The sequence below is a fragment of the Onthophagus taurus genome, chromosome 10, assembly GCF_036711975.1.
Source record: "Onthophagus taurus isolate NC chromosome 10, IU_Otau_3.0, whole genome shotgun sequence".
Lineage (NCBI taxonomy): Eukaryota > Metazoa > Arthropoda > Insecta > Coleoptera > Scarabaeidae > Onthophagus > Onthophagus taurus.
Window position 1 is genome coordinate 1,449,709 of NC_091975.1, and position 26,994 is coordinate 1,476,702.

Consider the following 26,994-nt stretch of genomic DNA (forward strand, 5'->3'; position numbering starts at 1 on the left):
TTATTAGATAATTTAATTCGATTAAAAAGGGTTAAATTTCAAAAAATCATAACTTTGTTATTTATAAAAGTGAAGAAGCGATTTATGTCTCAAATTAAAGCTGAAGATGTCTTCTTTCGAAACTTGTATCGCATTTAAAAATTTTATATAAAAAAGTTTTGAGATAAAAGTTAATAAGTTTTACTAGATAATTTAATTCGATTAAAAATGGTTAATTTTCAAAAAATCATAACTTCGTTATTTATGAAAGTGAAGAAGCGATTTATGTCTCAAATTTGTAGACCAAAGGCAGTCAATATAACTATCCACAACGCTATTATCGCGCAAACTAAACAAGAAAAAAGATGTTTTGTAACATATAACATTTGTAGTTAGCTAAAAACAAAGATGTTTTGAACCACGAACTCAATTCATCGCTACATGTCAGCGACAGCATTTTTTTGAATTTATATCGAGTGAGATACTCATCGAGAGAACGTGCTATAGAAAGACTTTCCTGTTTTTCACGAGCTGTGCGATGACGACGAGAGTTTCATAAGTGAGTGCTTGAAGGGCTCGGTTCGACGCTATTCGCCTGTTAAAATCTATAGAGAACAATGTTCCCAACTCGGTGATATCGATTTTTTTCTCAATTACATTTCCCATTGTGGGCTAAATTAATTTTTTTGAAAAATATTTCGATTTACCTGATCGTAATTTGGTGCCAGTTTCCATCTTCTAAAGGTGTCGAAATTCGAACCGCCTCAGTGCCGTTGGACCCGACGTGAATAAGTTTAAGATCGGACCCGGATAGCTCTAGGGACAAATAGGAATCCTCACGCCTTCGCGATCTCAAGCTGAATATCGTGCCGGTTGAGCTCTGTGAAAAATACCCAAGTAATTTTTGAAAAATAAGGAGAAAAGACGTCATTCGAAGGCGTTCCGACTGTAAATCTCTGGAAAGGACCAATAAAATTTATTGAGTCGTTAGAGGAAATACCCGGAAGGGCTATAATAGCCTGGCCGAGACGTCAATTAGGACGAAGATATAAAAAGGGAATTTAAAATAAATAATAAAACTTAATACAAAAAATTACTACAATAAATTGAATTAAAAGTATTCTTCTGCTTCAATGTTGTTAATCAATAAAGATAGAAATGATTATGATACGTGTGGATCATGCCGGCAAAGAGGGCGCCAAGGAGACGATGGATGGATGTTAGGGAGGATTCTGCAAGTGCAGAATTGGGTCAATTTAACCCAAAATCGAGACGAATTCTACATTATCTCTGACATCTTCCTACATGACTCTTGTCATTATTCTACATTCTCTATCAACATTATCCTTCATATGGCTAAAAATGGTCTCTAACATCCTCGAATATAGTACCCGACTTTCCTTAACATCACTTATTACATCAAAATTGCTTCTGACAACATGGTCCTTCATTAGTATCTCCACCATCCCTGATATGTCTGAACCAGATAATCCTTAATATCCTCGAATATCACTCTTAATATCGTTTATAACATCGAAATCGTCCCGGATACATCTACTAATCATCTTTCTAATATATAGTTATTGCTCCTGGCCTTCATCAATATCTTCCCTATGAACAATTTTTTTGACATCTCTTAATGTTATTTTTCAAAAAATCATAACTTCTTTATTTATGAAAGTGAAGAAGTGATTTATGTCTCAAATTAAAGCTGAAGATGTCTTCTTTCGAAACTTGTATCGCATTTAAAAATTTCATATAAAAAAGTTTTGAGATAAAAGTTAATAAGTTTTATTAAATAACTTAATTCGATTAAAAATGGTTAATTTTCAAAAAATCATAACTTCGTTATTTATGAAAGTGAAGAAGTGATTTATGTCTCAAATTAAAGCTGAAGATGTCTTCTTTCGAAACTTGTATGACATTTAAAAATTTTACATAAAAAAGTTTTGAGATAAAAGTTAATAAGTTTTATTAAATAATTTAATTCGATTAAAAATGGTTAATTTTCAAAAAATCATAACTTCGTTATTTATGAAAGTGAAGAAGTGATTTATGTCTCAAATTAAAGCTGAAGATGTATTCTTTCGAAACTTGTGTCGCATTTAAAAATTTTACATAAAAAAGTTTTGAGATAAAAGTTAATAAGTTTTATTAAATAATTTAATTCGATTAAAAATGGTTAATTTTCAAAAAATCATAACTTCGTTATTTATGAAAGTGAAGAAGTGATTTATGTCTTAAATTAAAGCTGAAGATGTCTTCTTTCGAAACTTGTATCGCATTTAAAAATTTTATATAAAAAAGTTTTGAGATAAAAGATTATTAGATAATTTAAATCGATTAAAAATGGTTAATTTTCAAAAAATCATAACTTCGTTATTTATAAAAGTGAAGAAGCGATTTATGTCTCAAATTAAAGCTGAAGATGTCTTCTTTCGAAACTTGTATCGCATTTAAAAATTTTACATAAAAAAGTTTTGAGATAAAAATTAATAAGTTTTATTAAATAATTTAATTCGATTAAAAATGGTTAATTTTCAAAAAATCATAACTTCGTTATTTATGAAAATGAAGAAGTGATTTATGTCTCAAATTAAAGCTGAAGATGTCTTCTTTCGAAACTTGTATCGCATTTAAAAATTTTACATAAAAAAGTTTTGAGATAAAAGTTAATAAGTTTTATTAGATAATTTAATTCGATTAAAAATGGTTAATTTTCAAAAAATCATAACTTCGTTATTTATGAAAATGAAGAAGTGATTTATGTCTCAAATTAAAGCTGAAGATGTCTTCTTTCGAAACTTGTATCCCATTTAAAAATTTCATATAAAAAAGTTTTGAGATAAAAGTTAATAAGTTTTATTAAATAACTTAATTCGATTAAAAATGGTTAATTTTCAAAAAATCATAACTTCGTTATTTATGAAAGTGAAGAAGTGATTTATGTCTCAAATTAAAGCTGAAGATGTCTTCTTTCGAAAATTGTATCCCATTTAAAAATTTCATATAAAAAAGTTTTGAGATAAAAGTTAATAAGTTTTATTAGATAACTTAATTCGATTAAAAATGGTTAATTTTCAAAAAATCATAACTTCGTTATTTATGAAAGTGAAGAAGTGATTTATGTCTCAAATTAAAGCTGAAGATGTCTTCTTTCGAAAATTGTATCCCATTTAAAAATTTCATATAAAAAAGTTTTGAGATAAAAGTTAATAAGTTTTATTAGATAATTTAATTCGATTAAAAATGGTTAATTTTCAAAAAATCACAACTTCGTTATTTATAAAAGTGAAGAAGCAATTTATGTCTCAAATTAAAGCTGAAGATATCTTCTTTCGAAACTTGTATCGCATTTAAAAATTTTACATAAAAAAGTTTTGAGATAAAAGTTAATAAGCTTTATTAAATAATTTAATTCGATTAAAAATGGTTAATTTTCAAAAAATCATAACTTCGTTATTTATGAAAGTGAAGAAGTGATTTATGTCTCAAATTAAAGCTGAAGATGTCTTCTTTCGAAAATTGTATCCCATTTAAAAATTTCATATAAAAAAGTTTTGAGATAAAAGTTAATAAGTTTTATTAGATAATTTAATTCGATTAAAAATGGTTAATTTTCAAAAAATCACAACTTCGTTATTTATAAAAGTGAAGAAGCAATTTATGTCTCAAATTAAAGCTGAAGATATCTTCTTTCGAAACTTGTATCGCATTTAAAAATTTTACATAAAAAAGTTTTGAGATAAAAGTTAATAAGCTTTATTAAATAATTTAATTCGATTAAAAATGGTTAATTTTCAAAAAATCATAACTTCGTTATTTATAAAAGTGAAGAAGCGATTTATGTCTCAAATTAAAGCTGAAGATGTCTTCTTTCGAAACTTGTATCCCATTTAAAAATTTCATATAAAAAAGTTTTGAGATAAAAGTTAATAAGTTTTATTAAATAATTTAATTCGATTAAAAATGGTTAATCTTCAAAAAATCATAACTTCGTTATTTATAAAAGTGAAGAAGTGATTTATGTCTCAAATTAAAGCTGAAGATGTCTTCTTTCGAAACTTGTATCGCATTTAAAAATTTTACATAAAAAAGTTTTGAGATAAAAGTTAATAAGTTTTATTAGATAATTTAATTCGATTAAAAATGGTTAATTTTCAAAAAATCATAACTTCGTTATTTATAAAAGTGAAGAAGCGATTTATGTCTCAAATTAAAGCTGAAGATGTCTTCTTTCGAAACTTGTATCCCATTTAAAAATTTCATATAAAAAAGTTTTGAGATAAAAGTTAATAACTGTTATTAGATAATTTAATTCGATTAAAAATGGTTAATTTTCAAAAAATCATAACTTCGTTATTTATAAAAGTGAAGAAGTGATTTATGTCTCAAATTAAAGCTGAAGATGTCTTCTTTCGAAACTAGTATCGCATTTAAAAATTTCATATAAAAAAGTTTTGAGATAAAAGATTATTAGATAATTTAATTCGATTAAAAATGGTTAATTTTCAAAAAATCATAACTTCGTTATTTATGAAAGTGAAGAAGCGATTTATGTCTCAAATTAAAGCTGAAGATGTCTTCTTTCGAAACTTGTATCGCATTTAAAAATTTTATAGAATCCCTGTCAGTTCTATCCATGAACATCCACCATGATATCTCTCAATATTTTCCCTAACAACTTTAGATATCTTTCTTGGCCTTCATCAACCATCTCTCAACGTCGCCATTGGTCCTTCTTTCATTACATCTTATTTCTTATTATCTCCCTTACTACTATGTTACTACTTTCGATTGAATCACCAAGATTTTTTTAAAATGAATTTAAAAATGAAACAAAAAAACTTTTTTAGTACTCACATTTTGTGTTCTCATTGTGATGAAAAGAGTAAATTCTTTAGGAAAAGCCCCATTTGTTCCGTTACCAAACAATTGAGATGATGGTACCCAAATATACGTATTTGGAACTAAACGCCAAGCAGAGGGACGAGATGGGACTTGTTGCCATCTTTCTCTTGACGGATGGAAAAATTTACTATAATTCGTCGCCAAAGGATTCACAACGGTGACACACCTGAAACATACAAGATAAATTCCCTATTTCACTTGAATCACACTCTCGGAAAACGTAGCAATTTAAGAGCAATTTCAACGTGAACTCCGCGTAAATACTTCCTCTTCCATTCGAGATGAAATAACGGAGACAGGATCAGGAGACGGAATCAGACGACGGAATTACTGAATGAAATAAGAAAACCGAATAAGAAGATGGAATAAGAAGACACGGGAGGCAGGTACTGGGATAAAGTGAATCGATTGAATTTTTTGTAGAATTCAAAGACCAGGTTCGACGGTAATTGAAAATCGTTGACCCGGTCCTTTTGCAAGCGTGTTATTGTTCCATTTTCACCGGGAACTCTTCCTTCTGAATCCCGTAAATGGTTTTGCGACAAAGAACGGCGCGAGGGCAACCGCATGCCGTAAATTGTGAACCACCTAGAACTGGTGTATATGGCCCGGAAAAATTGCGAGAGCAGATAAAACTTCGTTTCAAATTTTCTCTTAAATCAATTTATTCCTTTTTAATATAAAGGTATTTCTCTTTGAGGATAGCGAGGTTGTTGTGTAAAACATATAAAATATTAAATTATTTCATTAAAAATTCAATTAACCAAAGAGCGAAAAGCTCTCTAAAGTCGACAAGTCGACGTGCATTTTAATATTTAAATCCGAGTACACTCCTAAACGGCAGCAATTAAGTGTAATTTGAAATTTAAATGGTGAAATTCTCGACGTCCCGTCCAATGTTAAATGGATCTCCAATGTATTTAGGGAGAAGCCGGATTAGATTCGCAATTTACTAACCAAACAAACCAAATTTTCAATCGAATCGATATCATGGCTTGTTTAAATTAAACCCGTATACACACCATTAAATTTTATTTACTAGAGAAAAATAAATTTGTTTATTTGTAACGAGAAGTTGCAAATATTAATTTATAACTCCAACTTTAAGACACCGTATAAGTCGCATTTATAGGAATTCAAAATTGGTTTATGGTATAAATTAAACTTTAAATTGTCGTCTTTAATTTGATATAAAAATCATTTCTTAGATTACACAATTCAATTAGATACAATTGTTTTAAAATTGTGTTGATTTAGTTGAAAAAAAAAACTTAATTTCGAACGCAACTTTAAAAATGTACCAAGACTGTATTTATGGGAACTAAGAAATGATTTATACACCAAATTAAAGTTTGAAATCTCCTTTTTAATTCGATATAAAAAGCTTTTCTTAGATGATATTAATCGAGGAGATACATTATTTTTAAGACTACGTTGAAATTCGAATTAATCAGGAAGTATTAATTTCTGACACAAACTTTAAGACACCGCATAGCTCGCATTTATAGGAATTCAAAAATAGTTCATGGTGCAAATTAAACTTTAAAATGACTTCTTTAATTTGATATAAAAATCATTTCTTAGATTACATAATTCAATTAGATACAATTGTTTTAAAATTGTGTTGATTTAGTTGAAAAAAAAACTTAATTTCGAACGCAACTTTAAAAATGTACCAAGACTGTATTTATGGGAACTAAGAAATGATTTATACACCAAATTAAAGTTTGAAATCTCCTTTTTAATTCGATATAAGAAGCTTTTCTTAGATGATATTAATCGAGGAGATACATTATTTTTAAGACTACGTTGAAATTCGAATTAATCAGAAAGTATTAATTTCTGACACAAACTTTAAGACACCGTATAGCTCGCATTTATAGGAATTCAAAAATGGTTTATGGTGCAAATTAAACTTTAAAATGACTTCTTTAATTTGATATAAAAATCATTTCTTAGATTACATAATTCAATTAGATACAATTGTTTTAAAATTGTGTTGATTTAGTTGAAAAAAAAACTTAATTTCGAACGCAACTTTAAAAATGTACCAAGACTGTATTTATGGGAACTAAGAAATGATTTATACACCAAATTAAAGTTTGAAATCTCCTTTTTAATTCGATATAAAAAGCTTTTCTTAGATGATATTAATCGAGGAGATACATTATTTTTAAGACTACGTTGAAATTCGAATTAATCAGGAAGTATTAATTTCTGACACAAACTTTAAGACACCGCATAGCTCGCATTTATAGGAATTCAAAAATAGTTCATGGTGCAAATTAAACTTTAAAATGACTTCTTTAATTTGATATAAAAATCATTTCTTAGATTACATAATTCAATTAGATACAATTGTTTTAAAATTGTGTTGATTTAGTTGAAAAAAAAAAACTTAATTTCGAACGCAACTTTAAAAATGTACCAAGACTGTATTTATGGGAACTAAGAAATGATTTATACACCAAATTAAAGTTTGAAATCTCCTTTTTAATTCGATATAAGAAGCTTTTCTTAGATGATATTAATCGAGGAGATACATTATTTTTAAGACTACGTTGAAATTCGAATTAATGAGGAAGTATTAATTTCTGACACAAACTTTAAGACACCGTATAGCTCGCATATATAGGAATTCAAAAGTGGTTTATGGTGCAAATTAAACTTTAAAATGACTTCTTTAATTTGATATAAAAATCATTTCTTAGATTACATAATTCAATTAGATACAATTGTTTTAAAATTGTGTTGATTTAGTTGAAAAAAAAAACTTAATTTCGAACGCAACTTTAAAAATGTACCAAGACTGTATTTATGGGAACTAAGAAATGATTTATACACCAAATTAAAGTTTGAAATCTCCTTTTTAATTCGATATAAGAAGCTTTTCTTAGATGATATTAATCGAGGAGATACATTATTTTTAAGACTACGTTGAAATTCGAATTAATCAGGAAGTATTAATTTCTGACACAAACTTTAAGACACCGTATAGCTCGCATTTATAGGAATTCAAAAATAGTTCATGGTGCAAATTAAACTTTAAAATGACTTCTTTAATTTGATATAAAAATCATTTCTTAGATTACGTAATTCAATTAGATACAATTGTTTTAAAATTGTGTTGATTTAGTTGAAAAAAAAACTTAATTTCGAACGCAACTTTAAAAATGTACCAAGACTGTATTTATGGGAACTAAGAAATGATTTATACACCAAATTAAAGTTTGAAATCTCCTTTTTAATTCGATATAAGAAGCTTTTCTTAGATGATATTAATCGAGGAGATACATTATTTTTAAGACTACGTTGAAATTCGAATTAATCAGGAAGTATTAATTTCTGACACAAACTTTAAGACACCGCATAGCTCGCATTTATAGGAATTCAAAAATAGTTCATGGTGCAAATTAAACTTTAAAATGACTTCTTTAATTTGATATAAAAATCATTTCTTAGATTACATAATTCAATTAGATACAATTGTTTTAAAATTGTGTTGATTTAGTTGAAAAAAAAAAACTTAATTTCGAACGCAACTTTAAAAATGTACCAAGACTGTATTTATGGGAACTAAGAAATGATTTATACACCAAATTAAAGTTTGAAATCTCCTTTTTAATTCGATATAAAAAGCTTTTCTTAGATGATATTAATCGAGGAGATACATTATTTTTAAGACTACGTTGAAATTCGAATTAATCAGGAAGTATTAATTTCTGACACAAACTTTAAGACACCGTATAGCTCGCATTTATAGGAATTCAAAAATGGTTTATGGTGTAAATTAAACTTTAAATTGTCGTCTTTAATTTGATATAAAAATCGTTTCTTTGATTGCACAATTAAATTAGTTATCATTTATTTAAGATTGTGTTGTTTATTGAATGATTAAATCTTATTTTAGTAGAGAAAAACAAATTTGAATATTTTTGATGCGTTGAAACGTCATGGTTGGTTTGGTTTTAATTAAAAAACTTTAGAGTTTCATTATTTGGTAGATGAAATTGTGCTTAAAAGATTTTAGAGGGCATTAACATTTTTGTGGTGACGAAAATTAGGCCGCGAAAACTGAGAAGTGAAAGATTAATGCGAAAACTTTCGTGAGATGACTCCAAGTTGTTTGCTAAAGTTCACATCATTAAGTATGATAAAAAAATAACTATCAAGTTTTTAAAGTTTTTGAAGTTTCAAAAGTTGCGTTGCATTTTTTGTTTAAGCGTTTATAAGATTAAGAAAATGTTAAAAATATAGATTTACTCAATTTAGAGCACAATCAAGAATCACACTTTATTAAATTTCGTGGAACAAGCGAAAATTAACTCTTCGTAGCTTAAAATACACAGAGTTTCAACTTGACCGATTTGTTCAACGGTTCCATTGTTAACTCAATTATTTCGTGTCGAATTAGGCTGGAAAACTTCACGCTCGATAAGAATTACCTATTCTTAAACTCCACTAAAACGTTTTCTATTAAAGTACCAATTCGATTCGATTCAATTCTAAACTTATTGAAACTCACCCAAATAAATTACAATGTCTTTGTTCCACATTATACCCTTCGCATTTCTCTATGGTACAATACCGCAATCTTTGTTGGATTCCTTTTCCACAACTGACGCTACAGGTTGACCACTCCGACCACTTAGTCCAACCTGTAAAAATAAAGATAAAAAGAAACTACATTTTTTAATTTTACACAACAGTAACTGCATGGCCTTTCTATTGATCGTGGAGAACATAACCACGCATACATAGAGAGGGTCGATTAAATCGCGTGTTAAATTGGCTGCAATTTGATTGACATCGTAGGCGTTATGATGTTCCACGATTGATTTAACACGGCGTAACCGGCACCTCCACCAATTATTCGTAGTATTGAAATAAAACTTTTTCGTGGAGGTAAATTTTTGTAATAAGATCTCGTTAGGAGCCGAGCACGTATTTTATTGTGTTTCCTTGGCCGCTACCTTATGGATAAAACTTACGAAAATTGCACTTCCACGTTACGTTTATTTCTTTCTTTTTCTAAGAAATACGTTCTGACTTTAAAACGGCTTTCCCTATTGGGGATTTTGTTGGAATGGATTTTCTCCCGAAGGGAATAAAAACTTTAAAAAGTTTGTTCCTTTTCATTTATCTATTTATCCTAGTTCAAATGCATTGTTATAATGATTTTCTTAGATCTATAATTCGTCAAAAAATTGAGACAAACAATCATAACTCAAAAATTATTATTGATGGAGAAAAATCTTTATTATAAATTTTGATCATAATGAACCGAATTAACATAATCCATAACCATCTTAAACTTAGTTATCACCACTTCGAAAATGTAAAGTAAAAACTCTCAAAATTTCAAAATAGATGACTTTTTTCAATGAAATCGAAAATAACTCAAAAATTAAAAGTGATGGAGAAATGTGGCATTTATGAAAATGATTGGGAATGAACCCAAAATACATGTCCATAAATAATTCGAACCTAACTGTGACGATTTTTTTAGGTATGAGGTAAAAATTTCCTAAACATTAAAATCTTTTAATTTTATTAAAACAATCGATCATAACTCAAAAATTATTATTGATGGAGAAAAACATTTATTATAAATTTTGATCATAACTAACCAAATTAACATAATCCACAACAATCTTAAACTTAGTTATCACCATTTCGAAAATGTAAAGTAAAAACTCTCAAAATTTCAAAATAGATGACTTTTTTCAATGAAATCGAGAATAACTCAAAAATTAAAAGTGATGGAGAAATGTGGCATTTATGAAAATGATTGGAAATGAACCCAAAATACATGTCCATAAATAATTCGAACCTAACTGTGACGATTTTTTTAGGTATGAGGTAAAAATTCCCTAAATATTAAAATCTTTTAATTTTATTAAAACATTCGATTATAACTCAAAAATTATTATTGATGGAGAAAAACATTTATTATAAATTTTGATCATAATTAACCAAATTAACATAATCCACAACCATCTTAAACTTAGTTATCACCATTTCGAAAATGTAAAGTAAAAACTCTCAAAATTTCAAAATAGATGACTTTTTTCAATGAGATCGAGAATAACTCAAAAATTAAAAGTGATGAAGAAACGTGGCATTTACGAAAATGATTGGGAATGAACCCAAAATACATGTCCATAAATAATTCGAACCTAACTGTGACGATTTTTTAGGTATGAGGTAAAAATTCCCTAAATATTAAAATCTTTTAATTTTATTAAAACATTCGATTATAACTCAAAAATTATTATTGATGGAGAAAAACATTTATTATAAATTTTGATCATAATTAACCAAATTAACATAATCCACAACCATCTTAAACTTAGTTATCACCATTTCGAAAATGTAAAGTAAAAACTCTCAAAATTTCAAAATAGATGACTTTTTTCAATGAGATCGAGAATAACTCAAAAATTAAAAGTGATGAAGCAACGTGGCATTTACGAAAATGATTGGGAATGAACCCAAAATACATGTCCATAAATAATTCGAACCTAACTGTGACGATTTTTTAGGTATGAGGTAAAAATTCCCTAAATATTAAAATCTTTTAATTTTATTAAAACATTCGATTATAACTCAAAAATTATTATTGATGGAGAAAAACATTTATTATAAATTTTGATCATAATTAACCAAATTAACATAATCCACAACTATCTTAAACTTAGTTATCACCACTTCGAAAATGTAAAGTAAAAACTCTCAAAATTTCAAAATAGATGACTTTTTTCAATGAAATCGAGAATAACTCAAAAATTAAAAGTGATGGAGAAATGTGGCATTTATGAAAATGATTGGGAATGAACCCAAAATACATGTCCATAAATAATTCGAACCTAACTGTGACGATTTTTAGGTATGAGGTAAAAATCCCTAAATATTAAAATCTTTTAATTTTATTAAAACATTCGATTATAACTCAAAAATTATTATTGATGGAGACAAACATTTATTATAAATTTTGATCATAATTAACCAAATTAACATAATCCACAACCATCTTAAACTTAGTTATCACCACTTCGAAAATGTAAAGTAAAAACTCTCAAAATTTCAAAATAGATTACTTTTTTCAATGAAATCGAGAATAACTCAAAAATTAAAAGTGATGGAGAAACGTGGCATTTATGAAAATGATTGGGAATGAACCCAATATGCATGTCCATAAATAATTCGAACCTAACTGTGACGATTTTTTTAGGTATGAGGTAAAAATTTCCTAAACATTAAAATCTTTTAATTTTATTAAAACAATCGATCATAACTCAAAAATTATTATTGATGGAGAAAAACATTTATTATAAATTTTGATCATAACTAACCAAATTAACATAATCCACAACAATCTTAAACTTAGTTATCACCATTTCGAAAATGTAAAGTAAAAACTCTCAAAATTTCAAAATAGATGACTTTTTTCAATGAAATCGAGAATAACTCAAAAATTAAAAGTGATGGAGAAATGTGGCATTTATGAAAATGATTGGAAATGAACCCAAAATACATGTCCATAAATAATTCGAACCTAACTGTGACGATTTTTTTAGGTATGAGGTAAAAATTCCCTAAATATTAAAATCTTTTAATTTTATTAAAACATTCGATTATAACTCAAAAATTATTATTGATGGAGAAAAACATTTATTATAAATTTTGATCATAATTAACCAAATTAACATAATCCACAACCATCTTAAACTTAGTTATCACCATTTCGAAAATGTAAAGTAAAAACTCTCAAAATTTCAAAATAGATGACTTTTTTCAATGAGATCGAGAATAACTCAAAAATTAAAAGTGATGAAGAAACGTGGCATTTACGAAAATGATTGGGAATGAACCCAAAATACATGTCCATAAATAATTCGAACCTAACTGTGACGATTTTTTAGGTATGAGGTAAAAATTCCCTAAATATTAAAATCTTTTAATTTTATTAAAACATTCGATTATAACTCAAAAATTATTATTGATGGAGAAAAACATTTATTATAAATTTTGATCATAATTAACCAAATTAACATAATCCACAACCATCTTAAACTTAGTTATCACCATTTCGAAAATGTAAAGTAAAAACTCTCAAAATTTCAAAATAGATGACTTTTTTCAATGAGATCGAGAATAACTCAAAAATTAAAAGTGATGAAGCAACGTGGCATTTACGAAAATGATTGGGAATGAACCCAAAATACATGTCCATAAATAATTCGAACCTAACTGTGACGATTTTTTAGGTATGAGGTAAAAATTCCCTAAATATTAAAATCTTTTAATTTTATTAAAACATTCGATTATAACTCAAAAATTATTATTGATGGAGAAAAACATTTATTATAAATTTTGATCATAATTAACCAAATTAACATAATCCACAACTATCTTAAACTTAGTTATCACCACTTCGAAAATGTAAAGTAAAAACTCTCAAAATTTCAAAATAGATGACTTTTTTCAATGAAATCGAGAATAACTCAAAAATTAAAAGTGATGGAGAAATGTGGCATTTATGAAAATGATTGGGAATGAACCCAAAATACATGTCCATAAATAATTCGAACCTAACTGTGACGATTTTTAGGTATGAGGTAAAAATCCCTAAATATTAAAATCTTTTAATTTTATTAAAACATTCGATTATAACTCAAAAATTATTATTGATGGAGACAAACATTTATTATAAATTTTGATCATAATTAACCAAATTAACATAATCCACAACCATCTTAAACTTAGTTATCACCACTTCGAAAATGTAAAGTAAAAACTCTCAAAATTTCAAAATAGATTACTTTTTTCAATGAAATCGAGAATAACTCAAAAATTAAAAGTGATGGAGAAACGTGGCATTTATGAAAATGATTGGGAATGAACCCAATATGCATGTCCATAAATAATTCGAACCTAACTGTGACGATTTTTTTAGGTATGAGGTAAAAATTCCCTAAATATTAAAATCTTTTAATTTTATTAAAACATTCGATTATAACTCAAAAATTATTATTGATGGAGAAAAACATTTATTATAAATTTTGATCATAATTAACCAAATTAACATAATCCACAACTATCTTAAACTTAGTTATCACCACTTCGAAAATGTAAAGTAAAAACTCTCAAAATTTCAAAATAGATGACTTTTTTCAATGAAATCGAGAATAACTCAAAAATTAAAAGTGATGGAGAAATGTGGCATTTATGAAAATGATTGGGAATGAACCCAAAATACATGTCCATAAATAATTCGAACCTAACTGTGACGATTTTTAGGTATGAGGTAAAAATCCCTAAATATTAAAATCTTTTAATTTTATTAAAACATTCGATTATAACTCAAAAATTATTATTGATGGAGACAAACATTTATTATAAATTTTGATCATAATTAACCAAATTAACATAATCCACAACCATCTTAAACTTAGTTATCACCACTTCGAAAATGTAAAGTAAAAACTCTCAAAATTTCAAAATAGATTACTTTTTTCAATGAAATCGAGAATAACTCAAAAATTAAAAGTGATGGAGAAACGTGGCATTTATGAAAATGATTGGGAATGAACCCAATATGCATGTCCATAAATAATTCGAACCTAACTGTGACGATTTTTTTAGGTATGAGGTAAAAATTCCCTAAATATTAAAATCTTCTAATTTTATTAAAACAATCGATTATAACTCAAAAATTATTATTGATGGAGGAAAACATTTATTATAAATTTTGATCATAATGAACCAAATTAACATAATCCACAACCATCTTAAACTTAGTTATCACCGTTTCGAAAATGCAAAGTAAAAACTCTCAAAATTTCAAAATAGATGACTTTTTTCAATGAAATCGAGAATAACTCAAAAATTAAAAGTGATGGAGAAATGTGGCATTTATGAAAATGATTGGGAATGAACCCAAAATACATGTCCATAAATAATTCGAACCTAACTGTGACGATTTTTTTAGGTATGAGGTAAAAATTTCCTAAATATTAAAATCTTTTAATTTTATTAAAACATTCGATTATAACTCAAAAATTATTATTGATGGAGAAAAACATTTATTATAAATTTTGATCATAATTAACCAAATTAATATAATCCACAACCATCTTAAACTTAGTTATCACCGCTTCGAAAATGTAAAGTAAAAACTCTCAAAATTTCAAAATAGATGACTTTTTTCAATGAAATCGAGAATAACTCAAAAATTAAAAGTGATGGAGAAATGTGGCATTTATGAAAATGATTGGGAATGAACCCAAAATACATGTCCATAAATAATTCGAACCTAACTGTGACGATTTTTTTAGGTATGAGGTAAAAATTTCCTAAATATTAAAATCTTTTAATTTTATTAAAACATTCGATTATAACTCAAAAATTATTATTGATGGAGAAAAACATTTATTATAAATTTTGATCATAATTAACCAAATTAATATAATCCACAACCATCTTAAACTTAGTTATCACCGCTTCGAAAATGTAAAGTAAAAACTCTCAAAATTTCAAAATAGATGACTTTTTTCAATGAAATCGAGAATAACTCAAAAATTAAAAGTGATGGAGAAATGTGGCATTTATGAAAATGATTGGGAATGAACCCAAAATACATGTCCATAAATAATTCGAACCTAACTGTGACGATTTTTTTAGGTATGAGGTAAAAATTCCCTAAATATTAAAATCTTCTAATTTTATTAAAACAATCGATTATAACTCAAAAATTATTATTGATGGAGGAAAACATTTATTATAAATTTTGATCATAATGAACCAAATTAACATAATCCACAACCATCTTAAACTTAGTTATCACCGTTTCGAAAATGCAAAGTAAAAACTCTCAAAATTTCAAAATAGATGACTTTTTTCAATGAAATCGAGAATAACTCAAAAATTAAAAGTGATGGAGAAATGTGGCATTTATGAAAATGATTGGGAATGAACCCAAAATACATGTCCATAAATAATTCGAACCTAACTGTGACGATTTTTTTAGGTATGAGGTAAAAATTCCCTAAATATTAAGATCTTTTAATTTTATTAAAACATTCGATTATAACTCAAAAATTATTGTTGATGGCGAAAAATATTTATTATAAATTTTGATCATAATTAACCAAATTAATATAATCCACAACCATCTTAAACTTAGTTATCACCATTTCGAAAATGTAAAGTAAAAACTCTCAAAATTTCAAAATAGATGACTTTTTTCAATGAAATCGAGAATAACTCAAAAATTAAAAATCATGAAGAAACGTGGCATTTATGAAAATGATTGGGAATGAACCCAAAATACATGTCCATAAATAATTCGAACCTAACTGTGACGATTTTTTTAGGTATGAGGTAAAAATTCCCTAAATATTAAAATCTTTTAATTTTATTAAAACAATCGATCATAACTCAAAAATTATTATTGATGGAGAAAAACATTTATTATAAATTTTGATCATAATTAACCAAATTAACATAATCCACAACCATCTTAAACTTAGTTATCACCATTTCGAAAATGCAAAGTAAAAACTCTCAAAATTTCAAAATAGATGACTTTTTTCAATGAAATCGAGAATAACTCAAAAATTAAAAGTGATGGAGAAACGTGGCATTTATGAAAATGATTGGGAATGAACCCAAAATACATGTCCATAAATAATTCGAACCTAACTGTGACGATTTTTTTAGGTATGAGGTAAAATTCCCTAAATATTAAAATCTTTTAATTTTATTAAAACATTCGATTATAACTCAAAAATTATTATTGATGGAGAAAAACATTTATTATAAATTTTGATCACAATTAACCAAATTAATATAATCCACAACCATCTTAAACTTAGTTATCACCGTTTCGAAAATGCAAAGTAAAAACTCTCAAAATTTCAAAATAGATGACTTTTTTCAATGAAATCGAGAATAACTCAAAAATTAAAAGTGATGGAGAAATGTGGCATTTATGAAAATGATTGGGAATGAACCCAAAATACATGTCCATAAATAATTCGAACCTAACTGTGACGATTTTTTTAGGTATGAGGTAAAAATTCCCTAAATATTAAGATCTTTTAATTTTATTAAAACATTCGATTATAACTCAAAAATTATTGTTGATGGCGAAAAATATTTATTATAAATTTTGATCATAATTAACCAAATTAATATAATCCACAACCATCTTAAACTTAGTTATCACCATTTCGAAAATGTAAAGTAAAAACTCTCAAAATTTCAAAATAGATGACTTTTTTCAATGAAATCGAGAATAACTCAAAAATTAAAAATCATGAAGAAACGTGGCATTTATGAAAATGATTGGGAATGAACCCAAAATACATGTCCATAAATAATTCGAACCTAACTGTGACGATTTTTTTAGGTATGAGGTAAAAATTCCCTAAATATTAAAATCTTTTAATTTTATTAAAACAATCGATCATAACTCAAAAATTATTATTGATGGAGAAAAACATTTATTATAAATTTTGATCATAATTAACCAAATTAACATAATCCACAACCATCTTAAACTTAGTTATCACCATTTCGAAAATGTAAAGTAAAAACTCTCAAAATTTCAAAATATTTAGATTATCAATGTACTCTATAATATTGAAAACGAAGTATTTGGAAAACGAACTACTAAAAGTTATTGAAAGCGTTTAGATTTGAAGCACTAAATATCATATAAATATAAATAAATTTCGACATGATACATATTATAGTTAAAATATGATTTGTATAAAATTGTAGGTTTAATTTCCTTCGTGGTGTTTCAATTCCATTGTCAATTTTTAATTAAAACCGATCCCAATTACAGTTTTATATAAGCCTCGCTAACACCATACAGATATCGATTTTTCTCGCAACGTCCATTTTCCGACTGCATCAACCGTATGGTCACGTTATAGCCGAATTTATGGCTGAGTTCACTGAATACGTTCGCGCGAATAGTATTCAATTCAGCGATGAGCGCTTGCCCGGGATGCGACAATGTATGCGCATTCAATTTTCAGATATTCCAACGGAGATTACAGTTACCTAAAGGACTCGAAGTGGAAATGGGGGACTGGGAAACTTTATCCTAAAAAAGGCGTTTATGGAGAAAAAGAAAGAACGCTTTTCCTCCTTTTTTCCCTCACTAAAAATCTTATGCATTCGACTAAAGGCGTCCTCCTTTCATTTATCTTTCATGATATGCAGCGGAAAAATGTATATATTCGCGCACCCTCCCGAAAGATATCCGAGATTTATTCGCACCGTTGTAGAAACGCGAGCTTTTCCAGTGATTACTAGATTACCCTCTCACCCTCAGGATAAAATATTACATCGCCGTTTATCACGAAATTTGAAGCTCTAACATAAATTCGTTCTGTTATCGACATTCCGAACTAAACGTTTGATTTAATCTCTTTAATCCGGGTCTTACCGACAGCCATCCACACCCTTTGATCCGTTTCATGGTCCCATTTCACTACAGAATGCGCAACCAACTCGTTATCCACCACATCACAGAATATGATGTACTTTGTTGGTACTTGTGCTATTTGACAGTCGATCAAAGGGCGACTAGTAAATGTGATATTAACTATTCTTGAATTCCTAAAACTAAAATAATCCAAGATTAAAGTAAATACTATATATAGCCATTTATATTTCTTACTCGGAATCTTCTAAATATCGATTATCCATAAATTGCGATCCTTTATAAGTCATAAAAAAGTCGAAGACCGCAACAAATGCTCCATCAGGCTCATCGTCAAAAATCGGACCCATCAAAACAGGTCGATCGGTTCCACCGAGAATCACCCGCGAATTTTGGGCATTCTCTTCAACACTGACCAGCTTCGAACTAAACACGCTCTCTAAATTACACTGCGAGTCTAAAGTTGCGTTCGCGATCACGATTAAAAAGTCTATTAGCACAGTAATCAATACTATAATCGGCACTTTACGATAGGACATGATGAGATTCCTTTATTTTTTTTTTATTGGGGCCCCGCTCAATTTAGAAACGTTGATGAAAAGACGAGTAGGAGGCGAAGAACACCTGCGGTCATCGTTACGACTACCAAATTTCAACTGCCAGAGGAACAATCCAAGGTAAGCGACGACGGCGATCCGTCAACTTTCAAGGTTTTTTACGATGTTATGGTCGAGATTTAGAGATGATGATGTGGTTTTTATTGTTGTTGTAAACAGTACACCTGTAATATGTAATGTCACGTTAGTTAATTTTAAAAAATAAATAATTTGGACCGAAAATTGGAAAACACCAAAATTAGACTGTTTTGAAAAATCAGTAAAAAGAAATATGTTCTTTTTAATGGTAAAGAAAATTAATTAATGGTAAAAATTTCTAGTTAACAATTAATTCAAAATTGTTATGAGCTTAAAAAGAAATACATAATTACATATCTAATACATAGATTTTATCCCATTGCCTTCGGTTCTTAAGATATAACTATTTAAATACATCAATGTTGTAGTTTTTAACATTAAATAAAATTTTCAAAGCAAATATCTCAAGAACGAAGATAGATATTAAAAAAATGTATTCTTCTTTTTCGATTTAGAAATCATTTTTCTATGTGATTATATCATCCACTTTTCTATAACGATGATTGTTGATAAACACCAAGCAAAAAATGAAAAAATTGTAAACATTTTAAGGTTAATTTTATTATTTCATTTCTTTATTTGTTAATATGACTTTTATGAAATCTTTAAGATACTTTTCTGGTAAAAAAATAAATTTAGAATCGAAAATAAAGAGTAGCATTTTATCCCATTATCTTTGATTCTTAAGATATTCCCTTTTAAACACATCAATATTATCGATTTTTATAAAAATTAAAACTTTTATGGTAAATATCTCAAGAACGAAGATAGATATTAAAAAAATTTATTCTTCTTTTTCGATTTAGAAATCATTTTTCTATGTGATTATATCATCCACTTTTCTATAACGATGATTGTTGATAAACACCAAGCAAAAAATGAAAAAATTGTAAATATTTTAAGATTAACTTTTATTATTTAATTTCTTTATTTGTTAATATGACTTTTATGAAATCTTTAAGATACTTTTCTGGTAAAAAAATAAATTTAGAATCGAAAATAAAGAGTAGCATTTTATCCCATTACCTTTGATTTTTAAGATATTCCCTTTTAAACACATCGATGTTGTCGTTTTTTATAAAAATTAAAACTTTCATGGCTAATATCTCAAGAACGAAGATAGATATTAAAAAAATTTATTCTTCTTTTTCGATTTAGAAATCATTTTTCTATGTGATTATACCATCCGCTCTTCTATAACGTTGATTGTTAATAAACACCAAGTAAAAGAACGAAAGAAATTATAAACATTTTAATGTAAACTTTTATTACTTCGTTTCTTAATTCGTTAATATAACATTTATAAAATCTTTAAGATATTTTTCTGGTAAAGAAATAAATTTAGAATCGAAAATAAAGAGTAGCATTTTATCCTATTGCCTTTCATTCTTAAGATATTCCCTTTTAAACACATCGATGTTGTCGTTTTTTATAAAAATTAAAACTTTCATGGCTAATATCTCAAGAACGAAGATAGATATTAAAAAAATTTATTCTTTTTTTTCGATTTAGAAATCATTTTTCTATGTGATTATATCATCCACTCTTCTATAATGTTGATTGTTAATAAACACCAAGTAAAAGAACGAAAGAAATTATAAACATTGTAATGTAAACTTTTATTACTTCGTTTCTTAATTCGTTAATATAACATTTATAAAATCTTTAAGATATTTTTCTGGTAAAGAAATAAATTTAGAATCAAAAATAAAGAGTAGCATTTTATCCTATTGTCTTGCATTCTTAAGATATTCCATTTTAAACACATCGATGTTGTCGTTTTTTATAAAAATTAAAACTTTCATGGCTAATATCTCAAGAACGAAGATAGATATTAAAAAAATTTATTCTTTTTTTTCGATTTAGAAATCATTTTTCTATGTGATTATATCATCCACTCTTCTATAATGTTGATTGTTAATAAACACCAAGTAAAAGAACGAAAGAAATTATAAACATTGTAATGTAAACTTTTATTACTTCGTTTCTTAATTCGTTAATATAACATTTATAAAATCTTTAAGATATTTTTCTGGTAAAGAAATAAATTTAGAATCGAAAATAAAGAGTAGCATTTTATCCCATTGCCTTTCATTCTTAAGATATTCCCTTTTAAACACATCGATGTTGTCGTTTTTTATAAAAATTAAAACTTTTATGGCAAATATCTCAAGAACGAAGATAGATATTAAAAAAATTTATTCTTCTTTTTCGATTTAGAAATCATTTTTCTATGTGATTATATCATCCACTTTTCTATAACGATGATTGTTGATAAACACCAAGCAAAAAATGAAAAAATTGTAAACATTTTAAGGTTAATTTTATTATTTCATTTCTTTATTTGTTAATATGACTTTTATGAAATCTTTAAGATACTTTTCTGGTAAAAAAATAAATTTAGAATCGAAAACAAAGAGTAGCATTTTATCCCATTACCTTTGATTCTTAAGATATTCCCTTTTAAACACATCAATATTATCGATTTTTATAAAAATTAAAACTTTCATGGTAAATATCTCAAGAACGAAGATAGATATTAAAAAAATTTATTCTTCTTTTTCGATTTAAAAATCATTTTTCTATGTGATTATATCATCCGCTTTTCTATAACGATAATTGTTGATAAACACCAAGCAAAAAATGAAAAAATTGTAAACATTTTAAGGTTAACTTTTATTATTTCATTTCTTTATTTGTTAATATGACTTTTATGAAATCTTTAAGATACTTTTCTGGTAAAAAAATAAATTTAGAATCGAAAATAAAGAGTAGCATTTTATCCCATTACCTTTGATTCTTAAGATATTCCCTTTTAAACACATCAATATTATCGATTTTTATAAAAATTAAAACTTTCATGGCAAATATCTCAAGAACGATGATAGATATTAAAAAAAATTATTCTTCTTTTTCGATTTAGAAATCATTTTTCTATGTGATTATATCATCCACTTTTCTATAACGTTGATTGTTAATAAACACCAAGTAAAAGAACGAAAGAAATTATAAACATTTTAATGTAAACGTTTATTACTTCGTTTCTTAATTCGTTAATATAACTTTTATAAAATCTTTAAGATATTTTTCTGGTAAAGAAATAAATTTAGAATCGAAAATAAAGAGTAGCATTTTATCCCATTACCTTTGATTCTTAAGATATTCCCTTTTAAACACATCAATATTATCGATTTTTATAAAAATTAAAACTTTCATGGTAAATATCTCAAGAACGAAGATAGATATTAAAAAAATTTATTCTTCTTTTTCGATTTAGAAATCATTTTTCTATGTGATTATATCATCCACTTTTCTATAACGATGATTGTTGATAAACACCAAGCAAAAAGTCGTTCTTTTACTAACTTACTACGTTTTTTATTACTGACTTCATCTTCAGCCGAAATTGCTTGCTCAGCTGATTACGGCGTGATTAAGTACATAAATTAGAAAATGTTTGTTCAAAAAGAATCTGCTGGGGGATGAGAACCCAAAAAGGAGAAAGGAAAATAAATTGAGTTTGATGGAAGAGTTGTTATAGTGTTGGTTTCGGGGATTCCCCTTAAAACAAATGAGGGTCGAGAGGGTAGATTCATTTGTGTAAAGAGGGGTGGCTGAACGTGAAAAAGAGAACTCTGCGAATCGCAGCGGTTTATTACTCATAAAAAGCAGTTGTATAAAGCGGAATTATTGCGATAACTTTTGCTGTTATTTGCTGAGTTGTTTCCTTGGCATATTTTTCAACATACGTTAACAACATTCTAAAAATAGAATATTGAAAAAAAGAAATAACAAAAATTATCATCATAAATATCTAATAGAAGAAACCTTAATAGTTATCGACCAAATAACCTTAAACACATTTCTTGAAACAATCAATAAATTCTCTTCTTTTTAAAAACGTCATTTCAAAATTACTTAGATAATAACAGCAATTTATTTAAAAACGTTTTACGTCATACTACATAAACAAAAACGTAAAATTTGTTTTGTTGATCGTATATTTAATTAAAGAATTGGTACAATAATCGTTCAAACCTTGAATTTAAAGGACGTCGTTGGTGATATTACTTTCTTTGTAAAAGAAAGTTTTTTGAACTAAACTAAACTACCGGTGAAACGTCTGTTTCCGGTGTGTTAATGCAAGGAACGCGTTTTAAAACCGACCTGAACGAGTCGAAACCGGTGTAAAACTGAAGTCCGCAAGCCTAGAATTCAGCAGCTCGAAAGCTGTACGAGACATGCGCCGTTTAAAACCCCCTATATACAGGACACTAGAGTACTGTTAAAAGCTTTGTCTGACACCTGTACACTTTTCAAAGTAAGTGAGTATTCCAAAGTGGAATAAAATAAAAAAATCTAATTAGATTTGAATAAACTTAATAATTAGTTTTAATTTATTCGATTAAAATTTCGATTAACAAGCGCTTAGAGATACATTGAAATGCAAATTCCAACGCACTGCACATCTACATAATACCCCAAACCGACAGGTTACAAAGCCGTTTATAATTGTTGAACTAGGTACGCTGATAATGGATAATGTAATCGACAGATTACAAACATAATATGGATTACATCCTCACTTTTTTGTATTCCGATTAAATTGTTATTCAGTTCTGCGAAAATTATTCACGTACTCCAATATGCATAAGAGATATTTCGTGCGGACGTGTGAATCGCACACGTGACAAGAAAGGGAAATCACCATTACGTATTTATGAGTATTTTCTTTGTAAAAGGATGAGAGCGAATATCGGTTGCCGAAGGAATAAGCTTTAAAATTTTAAATTCGAACGTGAAAAATATAATCCTGCGAGATCAAAAGCACGGAGAGAGATGGAAACGACGAAGATGCGAACGGGCTTTTACTCGTCGAGCTTTGAATAATGAAAATCTTTTGAATTTTGCAACACTATTGAGACGAGAAAATTTAATTATTTAAGTATTTGTTTCAAAAAGATTCTTTATTCTCAGATTTTATAAAAATCCTCGGATTGTTTTAGTTAATCCAAGCCAAATTGAGTCTTTAAACCCATTAGAACTGAGTTGTCTTGTCTCTCTTTAATTGTCCGCGTAATCTCTGGTTTAGTTCTCCACTCGGCTTAAGGAGCCGGTAAATTTCGTTTTATCCGACCGAGAAACTCGTGTTCGATATATATATATATTTCTGTAACGTAATTAACCCGGTAAGTCCTTTTCGCAACGTCATTAAACCAATTATGTGCTACTGCTCTTCTCCACGGCCAAGTTTCCGTTTGTACGAACTGCACCGAATGCGGAAATGGCAATAAACCGGGGAAACATACGTAGGGTTTCATTTTAATCTGTTAAGCTTGTTATGGAACGACCGATTCTACCAACTGATATAGGGATTTTAGACCGCCTTTAAAACTCTGTAATACAATCGAAAACAACTATCTTAGACTCTATTAATTAATCAAATCATTACCAATTAAATACAACTTAGTATGTAGAGTCATAACAACAATTTTCAAGTTTACTGGATCAATATATTTCAAGCAAGATTGTGATCACTTTCCCATTGCTTTTGGTTCTTAAGATATTACCTATACATCAATGTTGTCGTTTTTAACATAAAATAAGACTTTCAAAGCAAATATCTCAAGAACGAAGATAGATATTAAAAAATTTTATTCTTCTTTTTCGATTTAGAAATCATTTTTCTATGTGATTATGTCATCCACTCTTTTATAATGATGATTGTTGATAAACAGCAAGCAAAAAACGAAAAAAATTGTAAACATTTTAGGATAAACTTTCATTACCTCATTTCTTAAATCGTTAATATGACATTTATAAAATCTTTAAGACATTTATCTGGTAAAGAAATAAATTTAGAATCGAAAATAAAGAGTAGTATTTTATCCCATTGCCTTTCATTCTTAAGTTATTCCCTTTTAAACACATCGATGTTGTCGTTTTTTATAAAAATTAAAACTTTCATGGTAAATATCTCAAGAACGAAGATAGATATTAAAAAAATTTATTCTTCTTTTTCGATTTAGAAATCATTTTTCTATGTGATTATGTCATCCACTCTTTTATAATGATGATTGTTGATAAACAGCAAGCAAAAAACGAAAAGAAATTGTAAACATTTTAGGATAAATTTTCATTACCTCATTTCTTAAATCGTTAATATAACTTTTATAAAATCTTTAAGATATTTTTCTGGTAAAGAAATAGATTTAGAATTGAAAATAAAGAGTAGCATTTTATCCCATTGCCTTTCATTCTTAAGATATTCCCTTTTAAACACATCGATGTTGTCGTTTTTTATAAAAATTAATACTTTCATGGCAAATATCTCAAGAACGAAGATAGATATTAAAAAAATTTATTCTTCTTTTTCGATTTAGAAATCATTTTTCTATGTGATTATACCATCCGCTCTTCTATAACGTTGATTGTTAATAAACACCAAGTAAAAGAACGAAAGAAATTATAAACGTTTTAATGTAAACTTTTATTACTTCGTTTCTTAATTCATTAATATAACACTTATAAAATCTTTAAGATATTTTTCTGGTAAAGAAATAAATTTAGAATTGAAAATAAAGAGTAGCATTTTATCCCATTGCCTTTCATTCTTAAGATATTCCATTTTAAACACATCGATGTTGTCGTTTTTTATAAAAATTAAAACTTTCGTGGCAAATATCTCAAGAACGAAGATAGATATTAAAAAAATTTATTCTTCTTTTTCGATTTGGAAATCATTTTTCTATGTGGTTATACCATCCGCTCTTTTATAACGTTGATTGTTAATAAACACTAAATAAAAGAACGAAAAAAATTATAAACATTTTAATGTAAACTTTTATTACTTCGTTTCTTAATTCGTTAATATAACATTTATAAAATCTTTAAGATATTTTTCTGGTAAAGGAATAAATTTAGAATCGAAAATAAAGAGTAGCATTTTATCCTATTGCCTTTCATTCTTAAGATATTCCCTTTTAAACACATCGATGTTGTCGTTTTTTATAAAAATTAAAACTTTCATGGCAAATATCTCAAGTACGAAGATAGATATTAAAAAAATTTATTCTTCTTTTTCGATTTAGAAATCATTTTTCTATGTGATTATACCATCCGCTCTTCTATAACGTTGATTGTTAATAAACACCAAGTAAAAGAACGAAAGAAATTATAAACATTTTAATGTAAACTTTTATTACTTCGTTTCTTAATTCGTTAATATAACATTTATAAAATCTTTAAGATATTTTTCTGGTAAAGAAATAAATTTATAATCGAAAATAAAGAGTAGCATTTTATCTCATTGCCTTTCATTCTTAAGATATTCCCTTCTAAACACATCAATATTATCGATTTTTATAAAAATTAAAACTTTCATGGTAAATATCTCAAGAACGAAGATAGATATTAAAAAAATTTATTCTTCTTTTTTGATTTAGAAATCATTTTTCTATGTGATTATATCATCCACTCTTTTATAACGTTGATTGTTAATAAACGCCAAGTAAAAGAACGAAAGAAATTATAAACATTTTAATGTAAACTTTTATTACTTCGTTTCTTAATTCGTTAATATAACATTTATAAAATCTTTAAGATATTTTTCTGGTAAAGAAATAAATTTAGAATCGAAAATAAAGAGTAGCATTTTATCCTATTGTCTTGCATTCTTAAGATATTCCATTTTAAACACATAAATGTTGTCGTTTTTTATAAAAATTAAAACTTTCATGGTAAATATCTCAAGAACGAAGATAGATATTAAAAAAATTTATTCTTCTTTTTCGATTTAGAAATCATTTTTCTATGTGATTATACCATCCGCTCTTCTATAACGTTGATTGTTAATAAACACCAAGTAAAAGAACGAAAGAAATTATAAACATTTTAATGTAAACTTTTATTACTTCGTTTCTTAATTCGTTAATATAACATTTATAA

The 26,994-nt window shown here is 27.0% G+C and overlaps 1 protein-coding gene across 2 annotated transcripts in view; it reads right to left on the reverse strand.

Annotated features, from left to right (window-relative positions):
- The window catches only part of LOC111418374 (uncharacterized), a 32,106-nt gene extending 8,870 nt beyond the window's left edge, over positions 1–23,236 (reverse strand). The window contains exons 1-7 of one of the 2 annotated variants that reach the window (XM_071199641.1): positions 23,086–23,236; positions 18,590–19,133; positions 18,356–18,534; positions 9,416–9,548; positions 4,843–5,056; positions 687–859; positions 181–328 (exon numbers count right to left, since the gene is read on the reverse strand). In XM_071199641.1, the coding sequence (XP_071055742.1) occupies positions 238–328; positions 687–859; positions 4,843–5,056; positions 9,416–9,548; positions 18,356–18,534; positions 18,590–18,891 (1,092 nt within the window). In that variant the 5' untranslated portion in view covers positions 18,892–19,133; positions 23,086–23,236 and the 3' untranslated portion in view covers positions 181–237. Of the gene's footprint in view, positions 1–180; positions 329–686; positions 860–4,842; positions 5,057–9,415; positions 9,549–18,355; positions 18,535–18,589; positions 19,134–23,085 lie in introns of those variants that run through there. The other variant, XM_023050909.2, reaches the window with a different exon arrangement.
- Between the last annotated feature and the right edge of the window lie 3,758 nt (positions 23,237–26,994).